General features: G+C 36.0%; 1 protein-coding gene across 9 annotated transcripts in view; it reads left to right on the forward strand.

Moving 5' to 3' along the window:
- Ntan1 (N-terminal amidohydrolase 1) overlaps window positions 1-11,801 on the forward strand; it is a 624,645-nt gene that overhangs the window by 595,720 nt on the left and 17,124 nt on the right. For all 9 annotated transcript variants that reach the window (XM_069846121.1, XM_069846125.1, XM_069846123.1 and 6 more), the window contains 3 exons: window positions 3,658-3,765; window positions 6,311-6,411; window positions 10,909-11,070. In XM_069846121.1, coding sequence (XP_069702222.1) covers window positions 3,658-3,765; window positions 6,311-6,411; window positions 10,909-11,070 — 371 coding nt within the window. The remainder of the gene's footprint in view (window positions 1-3,657; window positions 3,766-6,310; window positions 6,412-10,908; window positions 11,071-11,801) is intronic.

Raw genomic sequence — 11,801 nt, forward strand, 5'->3', positions numbered from 1 at the left:
TGCCGGTCTGAAGTTGCATTCGGGCGCGGGTTCGATCCCCGCTTGGGCTGATTATCTGGTTGGGTTTTTTCCGATGTTTTCCCCAACCGTAATGTGAATGCAAGGTAATCTATGGCGAATCCTCGGCCTCATCTCGCCAAATATCATCCCGCTATCACCAATCTCTTCGACGCTAAATAACCTAGTAGTTGATACAGCGTCGTTAAATAACCAACTAAAAAAAAATAAAGTTCTAAGTATTACATACCTATTTTCATTCACCATTCTGGCCTACTGTAACTGTAACATTAAAGACTTAAAATTCTTATTTCTACTGAAATGTGCAGGGTAGGGAACAAAGAGCTACCTGCACCAGAGGCGTCCCTGCATACTTGTCTAGACAGGTGACAATAGATTATACATACGGTAATTCATTACTTCCTGCAAGGCTACATTCCAATGACCGTCAAATTGTCAGCAGAATAAAGACATTTTAAAATACCGAACATATTTCAACGTATCTGAATGTAAAATGTGACAGGCTCATGTCAGTAGATTTATGCTATGTGAAAGAACTCCAGCAGGACAAAATTCCGGTACACTGGCGACGCTGATATAACCTCAGCAGTTGCAAGCATCGTCAAATAAAACATACAGTAATTTAAATTTAAGATCATGTCCGCAAAAATAACCTAAATGAAATATGATTTTAAAACGTAAAAATATGCACAATATGACCAATGTTGAGAAAATGACTTAAATATGCAAATATATGACACATCAGACATCTCTAAAAGTAGTCATAAACGTTTAATTCAACACTACGACTGAAATGAAAGCCAGGAAGAAAATATGACATGTCATAAACATCCGAACCCTAGTTATTACATACTGCCAATTTCATTAAGGGTGTCACGGGTAACACACAAATAAATGAATTAATAAAATGCGGAGCCATTATCAATAAAATGTTGTAGAAATACATATAAAAAAATGACTATCTGCAGAATTGATACTTGACCAAGAAAATAAAACTACAATCTCGTTTGAAGTATATATACTTTGCAATGAAGAGGTCATTCAAAGGTCTCATCTTATCGCACTAAACAGGATTGCTGACTGCATCTTATTGGCTGTTATATGACTTCAAGGAGAAGAGAAGGACATCGAATAGTATAAAATACAAAATGATTATGCATGTTTGATTCCCAATTGAATGATACAAATTTATGTTGTAACGCTTGTTCATTTTGATCTCTAACATGTTTGCTGTACTTTTCGCGATCTGGCTGTGATTTGTAAGCTTGTATATATTTAAATTTTAAGTATAAATAGAATTCTTCGAATAGTTATTCTCCTTGTCTGATGAAACCTTTTATCCTTGGTTCACTTTCGAGTTACTGAAAGCAGTACAGTACAATTTATAGTTTCGATACTTTTACATTAGCACATGGAATTACTGTTAGAGTAATACAGAGTGGACCGCTCGAATGTATCTAATTTCAATTGTATGTGACTGCTGAATCCCGAAAAGACTAAGTATATGATTATGTCTCATGACCAGAATATTGTACGAAATGGAAATATAAAAACTGGAGATTTATTCTTCGAAGAGGTGGGAAAATTCAAATATCTTGGAGCAACAGTAACAAATATAAATGACACTCGGGAGGAAATTAAACGCAGAATAAATATGGGAAATGCGTGTTATTATTCAGTTGAGAAGCTCTTATCATCCAGTCTGCTGTCCAAAAATCTGAAAGTTAGAATTTATAAAACAATTATATTACCGGTTGTTCTGTATGGTTGTGAAACTTGGACTCTCACTTTGAGAGAGGAACAGAGACTACGGGTGTTTGAGAATAAGATTCTTAGAAAAATATTTGATGCTAAGAGGGATGAAGTTACAGGAGAATGGAGAAAGTTACACAACACAGATCTGCACGCATTGTATTCTTCACCTGACATAATTAGGAACATTAAATCCAGACGTTTGAGATGGGCAGGGCATGTAGCACGTATGGGCGAATCCAGAAATGCATATAGAGTGTTAGTTGGGAGGCCAGAGGGAAAAAGCCCTTTAGGGAGGTCGAGACGTAGATGGGAGGATAATATTAAAATGGATTTGAGGGAGGTGGGATATGATGATAGAGAATGGATTAATTTTGCTCAGGATTAGGGACCAATGGCGGGCTTATGTGAGGGCAGCAATGAACCTCCGGGTTCCTTAAAAGCCAGTAAGTAAGTAAGTAAGTATGTGATTGGTGAACGGTTGAAGATAGAACCTTACGGTAATGTTTATATGAAAGGAAAACTCAACAAGTTTCGAATCCTGTCGGTAGATGGTGCGCAGACACGGTTTCTTTTCGTAGATTGTATCGTCAAAATGGCGACACCGCAGATGAAAGTGCAAACTGTGTTGTGGTATGTGGAGCTTAAATCAATTGTTAGAGTTCAAAGGGAGTATCGGTGAGTGTTTAACCATGATGCCTGTCGACCTGATTGGCGAGTTGGTATAGCACTGGCCTTCTATGCCCAAGGTTGCGGGTTCGATCCTGGGTTAGGTCGATGGCATTTAAATGTGCTTAAATGCGACAGGCTCATGTCAGTAGATTTACTGGCATGTAAAAGAACTCCTGCGGGACAAAATTCCGGCACATCCGGCGACGCTGATATAACCTCTGCAGTTGCGAGCGTTGTTAAATAAAACATAACATTTAACCATGATGCTCCAACTGTTAAAAACATTAAGAAGTGGCACGATGTATTTTTAGCTACAGGATCGGTGTTGAAGAAGCATGGTGGTGGTCGTAGAACATCCGACGAAATGGTTGCAAATGTTCAAGCCGCGTATGAGCAAAGCCTGCAGAAGTCATTAAGAAGAGCTTCGTGGGCACTTCAAGTACCAAAATCAACATTGCAACGAATTGTTCACAAACGCCTCAAACTGTACGCATACAAAGCGCAGTTAATGCAACATCTGGAGCCGGATGACAAACCCAAACACATGGAATTCGCCAATACAATGCTAGACCGTCTCGGCACTGATCCTGATTCTCGGATTTAACACTGCTCAATTTCTTTCTCTGGAGCTACGTCAAAGATAAAGTGTACGCCACCCCAGACAGAGACCTTCGTGATCTTCTGGAGCCCGTCATAGAGGCTATTGAGAGCATTCCAGAGGACATGCTCCAACGTGCTTGGCAAGAAATCGTTCATCGCCTCGATATCGTCACAGTGACAGCTGGAGCTCACGTAGAGATATGGTGATGTGCATATCGAAACTTGTTGAGTTTTCCTTTCATATAAACGTTACTGTAGGTTTCTATCTTCAACCGTTTACCAGTCACATACAATTGAAATTAGGTACATTCAAGCCGTTCACCCTGTAGTTTGTCTAAGTTAGTTGTTTTCCCTTTGAATAAAAATCTGTTAACATATTTGTTGAGAATAATGGTAATTATTATATGTCGGTCAAAAGTCACTTTCCCCAAATTTGTTTTTAGGTTTCATACGTGTATACATATACATTATTAGATGAGAAATAAATGAAATGTAATTTTTTGTAGTAAATAATTTAGTTATAGAAGAATAACATTAATATGGACTGATTAAAAAACATATTGTATGGAGTTCTCCTGTGTTAATTTTGTGATATGGCTTTACTGATTGTTACAGATTCTTTTCATAAGCAGTTAGTGGAAATTGACTTGACACTTGCCTGTGTGGGAGAACTAAACACAACAATTCGTGGAGGCATCCATTGGCCAATACTCTATGGAGTAGGTGAGTGACGGTTTATTTTATTTAGTTGCTGTACAGTTAGGGATTAAAAGAAACGTGAGAATTATGTTGAAGTCCTAATTTAAAGTTACTAAAAAAAGAACTCCGTCCTTATCATTCTTCTATCTTTCTTTCTACTCCATTTTCCTCATTTTCCGCAGAGACTACAACGTGTTCATAATATGTGGGTCCGTTTCGTCTGCAATATTCGCCGGGCTGATCACGTAACACCATCCCTCGAAATGTTGTCCTGGCTCCGTCTAGAAGATCGTAGGAAAATCCACTGTCTTTCCCTTCTCTTTCACATATTGCATTTCTCCACTCCTGTCTATCTTGCGTCTCGTTTTCAAAATTTACCCACCCATCATAACCTAGACTCACGATCACAACACTCCTCAGTATTATCCATTCCCTCCCACCGAACATCCTCATATTCATCTTCTTTCACTGTGGCTGTTCCTCGGCTTTGGAATTCCCTACCGAGTAATGTCAGGGACTGTCAGACATCAAACCAATTTAAGAATAGGCTAACGAAATATTTTTCTAACAATTCTTGTTAACAATAATAGCTGTTTCAGGTTTCTCAATGTTTAATGGTTATGTATATCACAGATAAATATCTAAATTATCTCATTATTATTATTATTATTATTATTATTATTATTATTATTATTATTATTATTATTATTATTATTATAACTATTTCTTACCAATGTTTACTAGTGTCACACTAACATTACTTATCCAACTTTCATTATTTACTTTCATGTTGTTTTATGGTCTAGATATTAATGTAATAACTATGTACCGTAAACTGGGGTTACTTTGAACACAGAGGAAACGTTCACCATTTTTTCATATAATCATATTTAGGTTTTTTACATGCTGCATTTGTTATAGATGGAGGTAAATCATCATAAAATCATTCTCATACCAAATTTACCTCCATCTATAACAAGTGCAGCATGTAGAACCCTAAATATGATTTTCTGAAAAAATGGTCAAAGTTTCCTCTGTGTTCAAAGTAACCCCAGTTTACGGTAAGCAATTGTATTCAATTAGAATTAGAGTCTGGCTGGGCGGAAGAGAAGGCCTACTGGCCTTAGCTCTGCCAGATTAAATAAATAAATAAATTATTATTATTATTATTATTATTATTATTATTATTATCATTATCTTTATCTTCTATTTCTCACCCTTCTTATACAGTGAGGTTAGTTGGGGATGCTTGGGTTTTGTAAGAGCCATTCCCTGCCAAGAGATAGCATTATCACTGGGAATAGTGCATCCGCATTCTCTGTGCACAAGCAATGGGTGACACTGCAGTTTCGCTTGTGTTGTATTGTGAGAAGAAGTTTGCGGTGAAAGTTGTTATCTTAAAAGTTTAAGTTATGTTTAAAGTGCTCTGTCTAGGCTACTGTTGTAATGACATTCATTACGTGAACGTACTTATTCTATTTAGTCTATACAGTACATACATATGGAAATGAAAATCTTGTGTGGCGACAAGATGCAAATTTCGGGAAAAGTTTCCAGAGAGACCTGTTCCAGCTGCCAGTACAATAAGAAGACTTTATAAGAAGTTCATGCAGACAGATTTGGTAAACGATGAAAAACTGAAAAGAGAATGCTGTGTTCTGTCGGGAAAGAAATTAGATGAGATGGTAAAAGATTGGAACACATGCCTCAAAAATCTCTCAGACGTTTAGCGCAGTAAACTGGAATAAGTAAAAGTTCTGTTCATGTAGAGACAAAATTACATAAAATAGGGCCGTACAGAACGTTAGAAACCCACACTCCATAAACGAACTTAAACAGGATGTAAGAGATGCAATAAATTCTATCAGTGCTGAAGAACTTGCGAGAGTGACTACAAATTTCATAAAAACATGTCAGATGTGTGATGCAGTAAATGGAGGACATTTTGAGCAACAAATGTAACTTTTAAGCATTGTAACAGTAGTATTGTAGGCCTGAAAGTGCCGGAGACCAACACATTGATAGCTGGGCCAGTTCTGAACAAAAACCCACGCGTCCCCAACTAACCTCACTGTATTATCATTAACAATATACCTATAGAAAAGTTTATGAACTGTTACATTATATTTGCTCGGTCAATAGACAGCTACAAGGATTAGAATTCAGATCCTCGTGAGGTTTGCGGAATATGAAGCTGCTATAGAATAAAATTAGATGTTATAACTTCGATTTTCTGTGCCATTTTCATTTCACTTTGGTATTACCATACAAGTATGAACTATATCTTCTCTTCCTTTTCTGATATGACTGCTGTTATAGGCATGATAAATTAAATAAATATAAGTGATTTGCAGGGAGAACCAAGTGGTTTAGTGATATTTTAATACTGAATGCAATAAAACAGTTATTTTCTGAAATTTCAGAATACAATCTACTGCATTGGTAGTTATAAACACACCCAAATTGTGATATAGTTTTGGTTAGGGACGTACATTTACAACATTTTTAAGTTTATTTGGTTTGTATTATATTGAGTAACTTATATGTGTGTGCATTTTTGTATGTTCAGGCGTGAATGTGAAAACAGGAGAGTTGTTTCCAGCAACCTTTCCAGACAAAGGCCCAGAACAGGCACTCCGAAGTGCAAGGCATTTGACTGGAGGACAACAGGTAATGTCACTTTTCAGTCATGATCCTTTATCATGTATTCTATCTCAGTAACATTTAATAAAATAAAGAACAAACAAAAAAAAAAATAATAATATGTTGTTGTTGTTTTGTAATGCCAGGCGTTTGACAATAAAGTCATTTGACCTCTTGCACTCCAATATTTTTCAAAGATATTATCATGGCCAGCCACTGAAGCACAAATTTTGGGGTGTTCCGAATCCATTTCTTGGTTTGAGTTGCACAATGGGCAGTTAGGGGACTGATATATTCCAATTCTATGCAGGTGTTTGGCCAAACAATCATGGCCTGTTGCCAATCTAAATGCAGCTACAGACGATTTGCGTGGTAAATCAGGAATTAACTGTGGATTTTGATGCAGAGAGTTCCATTTTTTCCCTTGAGATTGTGTTATCAAATTTTGTTTGTTGAAGTCTAAGTATATAGATTTAATAAATCTTTTCACAAAGTAATACGTAGATTTAGTAACACGTCTGTAAGTAGCAGTGCTGCCCTTCTTTGCTAAAGCATCCGCATTCTCGTTTCCCAGGATTCCACAATGGGATGGTATCCATTGGAATACAATTCTTTTATTGAGTGATATTAATTGAGAGAGCATTTTAGTTATTTCTGCTGTTTGAGATGAAGTGTGTGTTTAGAGACTATTGATAGAATAGCTGCTTTGGAGTCTGACAATATAACTGCATTCTTAAATTTATTGATGTGGCATAGAAGATTCCTGATACTTTCACTTATTGCAATGATTTCACCATCAAAACTTGTTGTTCCATATCCAAGAGATATATAAAGTGAGAAGAGACAGCACGTAACACCTGCACCAGCACCTTGTTCTCTGGAGATCAAGGATCCGTCGGTGTATAAATGAAGCCAGTTTTGTGGAGGGTACCTAATATTAATTGTCTCTAAAGACAATTGTTTCAGTATTTCAGTGTTTACTTCTGATTTCAGTATTTCTTGTGTTAAATTTAGATTATACTCTATATTTAATAGAGTTAAAGGGTTTGGTTTAATTTGTAAGTTTTCTTTTAAATTCGGGATATTGATTTTCTGTTTTAATTCTTGAACAATGGATATGAAACTTTATTGAGTTTTCAATCTACATAGAAGACTGTATGAATGCCAATTGTTTCCTGGTAATCTGATAAGTTTTTAATATTGAATCAGTGCTTTTTCTTCTATTGTCATTTTGATGCTATTAATATTAGTGAGGAGTCTCATAGAATCTATTGGAGTTGTTTCGATTCCACCAGTAATGAATCTGAGAGCTTGGTTTTGAACATATTCTATTTCGTTTATGAAAGGTGAAGTACTCGTAATTACAATTTCTCCGCAGTATGTCAGCACTTGCTGTATAAACATTATGTATGTAGTGTTCAAAGTATTCCTAGAGCATCCCCATTTCTTTCCTGCTAGTCTTTTTAGAAGGGAGAATCTTTTACTAGCTTTATAATAATAATAATAATAATAATAATAATAATAATAATAATAATAATAATAATATTTCGATCTACTTAAGAGATACGTAAATAATTTTAATGGACATGAAAGAATCTGCCTGTATATATACAGAGTGGAAGGAAACCTATTATATTAATTCAGAGGTAATCGGTGAAGTCAATGTGAACAAGTTTTGTCAAATAAGTTTTTTGATACGTCCAATAGTTTTAAGAATACGAAATGTAACATGTTGCAATTCTGCAAAGAGTAGCAGTTTCCTTGAGGTCATTGCTTTGCAGTGGGGGTGAGTGTAACTGCAGTCATCTACTTCGCAAGAGTTACGAGAGGAGAATGTAAACAAAAACGTCTCATCACATAGGCTACGTTTCGATCAAATTACAGTACAGTCTTAGAAAAAAGTTATATTATGCATATGCTTTATAAGTCCCAGAAAGGAGGCAGTGCACATGATCAGAGGATGAGCGACCTGGTTCACAAGGGAACGACTAGTTGAGGTAATAAAATTAGTTTTGTTTCATTGTATGTCTGATCATGCACACTGCCTCCTTTCTGGGACTGATAAAATATCTATGCAACAAAACTTTTTTCTAAGACTGTATTCATTGGCGGTTCCTCGGGGGAGGAAAGGGAGGAACGTCCTCCTCACATTTTCTTCTTTTGAAAGTAAATACCAAATAAAATATCGACCCTCACAAGTACTAACATTGTAACTCACTTTCTTACATTTTTCTGGAGATGAAAATGACGTTTTAAAATGATCGTGTAAATTAGTGTATACAGATATGTAAAGTAACAGATTTCACATACAATTGGAGAGGTTTAGAGTTACAATGATAGTACTGGGAGAAAAAGAAACAATTTAAGACCATATTAACTAGGACAACTCAAAACCATAAAAAATTGAATTACAATGTTAGTACTTGGGAGGGTCGATATGTGCCTTGAAATTCGAGGAAGATTTGATCATTTTTAAGTTCACAGCTATAAGAAAAACTCGGTTGATCTAGTTTTAAACGACGCGCACTCATGTGCTGTAGAAAACTGTGAGAAAGATGCGAGATTGTCTGTGTGGAGGAAAGGCACTCCATTCCTCCTCTACTGCAGTTAACACATACAGACAACAGCGCACTAGCGGCCAGAGAAAGAAGCAGAGTTTTAAAGCAAGTAAATGAACAGAGAGGGAGAAGATCCTCCTCTGAATCAGCGCACGGGCGGGAAATAGAAACCGACTGGTCATGCAGCAAGCTCGCTACCGCTGCCACCTAACGATGTTGCATTCAACCGGACTATAACACATCTAGGAGGAGACACAACAAAAACAGTTTTAACGCAATGCTATGAAAGACACCATGTAAACTTTTTTTTTAATTATAAATCAAAAATATTATTGATTGCACTTTATATAGCCTATTATTCATGGTTTGAAACTTTCGTAGATTTTTGAAAGTTAAAGTCAGGTTTATGTAAAACAAAGTTGGCCCCTGAAATTCACTTCTATTCATTGCTTATTAGACAGGGCAACAGCCAAGTTGTCAGTTTTGTACAAATATATTTGAAACTGAAAGTAGGTACTCCAAACTACATCATTTTTAACATAAAAAATTAATCGGCCACTGGCAGATTTGAACAATAATGATAGTATGACTTTACAAAAACTGACATTCTTCAAAAGCATGTGATACTGAACTTGTAAAATGTACATGTGGCAACACAGACCACGTGGGTGGGTGCAGTGTTCTCGCTTTCCTCAGATTATTTCCCATTTCCATTTCCGTAAAACAGTTCCGGTTACGAGTTAGTAGCTAGTCTCTTCCAACACGTGTGATGCTGTAGTGTGCTCGAAAAATGCTACGAGGTTGTGAATTTTCTTGTAATTGTTAATTTGCGCAATTATTCAACAATGAATGGAAGTGAAAACATAATATATTTTGGACAATTTAGGAAACTCAGTTTACAAGAGCAGATTATTGCTATACAGAACGGAAGGCCAACCCCAACACTACCTGGTCTTACATGTATGCATGTAGGCTAATTTGTAGTATGTTTCATTCAAGAAGGTGTCATTTCGTGCTGTTAACTTCTTTCCTCCTCTTAAGAAATATGCAGGAGCTGCCACTGACTGTACTTAATGACGAGAATTCCCAGTGTGTCTTCTTTCAGAATAGAAATAAATTTCATGTCACATTTTTGTGACTAGTAAATTGATCTCATTTCTGAATTAGATGAGAGCAAGAAAGATTTTTCTTTCTCAAACAAATCATTTTCGGCAGCCATCATCATTACTACAGTTCTGTCTCTGGGTTGTTGTTGTTTTCTAATGCCAGGCGTTTGACAATAAAGTCATTTGACCTCTTGCACTCCAATATTTTTCAAAGATATTATCATGGTCAGTCACTGAAGCACAGATTTTGAGGTGTTCCGAATCCATTTCTTGGTTTGAGTTGCACAATGGGCAGTTAGGGGACTGATATATTCCAATTCTATGCAGGTGTTTGTTCAAACAGTCATGGCCTGTTGCCAATCTAAATGCAGCTGCAGACGATTTTAATGGTAAATCAGGAATTAACTGTGGATTGTGATGCAGAGAGTTCCATTTTTTCCCTTCAGGTTGTGTTATCAAATTTTGTTTGTTGAAGTCTAGGTATGTAGATTTAATAAATCTTTTCACAGAGTAATACGTAGATTTAGTAACAGGTCTGTAAGTAACAGTGCTGCCCTTCTTTGCTAAAGCATCCACATTCTCATTTCCCAGGATTCCACAATGGGATGGTATCCATTGGAATACAATTCTTTTATTGAATGAAATTAATTGAGAGAGCATTTTAGTTATTTCTGCTGTTTGAGATGAAGGTGTGTTTATTGGAATTGTTTATCCTAACAAGCTATCCGAATCCAAGAATGTGTTACTCAACCATGGAATGTTTCAGTGTTACATGATAATTTCTGTTTATTTTAATATGTCATGATATTTCTGTTTATTTCAAAGTGTCATAATAATTTCTGTCTATTTAATATTTTTAGGTGTTGGATATTTATGATTGCCAACTGGGATTGTTACGAATTGGACCATTCAACTATGATCCTTTGCGGGGTGTTGACCTGTGGCTAGAACAGACTGATGAGTTCATTCTTCGGCATCTGTCCACGTCACCAGAAGTTGAACCACCTCATTTTGTTATGCAGGTAAGACATATAATTTAATGAACAATTTGGGCCGACAAGTTAAAAAACATAAAATAAAATTTATTTAAATGATCCGTCAGTAAAACTGTCACAAGATAATAGTTTATAACTTTCACATTGATAAATTATTTTATGCTCGACCATGCCGAAATGTAGTAATTATACACCTGGTAGCAGCCCTTTAATGGACCTCATTAAAGTACACCTATTCATTAAAGTTCAGGTGTTCCACCAATCAGAAAACACCAAACACCATTGTAGCAATATGAAAGCACAAGTATCGATTATTCTCGGATATGCAATCGAAAGACAACTAGCGAAACGTCATGGAGGCTGGAAATCCAATACTGTCGCAGAAGGTTATGTTCTGTTACTATAATAATTAGCGTTAATTGTAAATAATATTCAAATAAATTCAATTTGTCATCTCGTTTTTTAATGTCAGGTAGACCTAACCTCACTACTATGCATTTGTTTGCTTAGGAAACATTTACTTTATAATTACTGCAATTAAAACTCACTTAACTCATTATATACATTTAAGACTATTTGTTTCTCTCCGCTTTTGAGAGGGTTTCCACTCTTATGTTTAATAAACACACACACACACACACCGAGGATGCAATAGCTATACGAGCTCAAGTGACGCCAGCTTGTTACAAGAACAGACTACCTCGGTATTATTGTCGGTATTCATCCGTGTTCATAGTACATAACAAAATATAAAAGTA

Source organism: Periplaneta americana, chromosome 14 (genome assembly GCF_040183065.1).
Source record: "Periplaneta americana isolate PAMFEO1 chromosome 14, P.americana_PAMFEO1_priV1, whole genome shotgun sequence".
NCBI lineage: Eukaryota > Metazoa > Arthropoda > Insecta > Blattodea > Blattidae > Periplaneta > Periplaneta americana.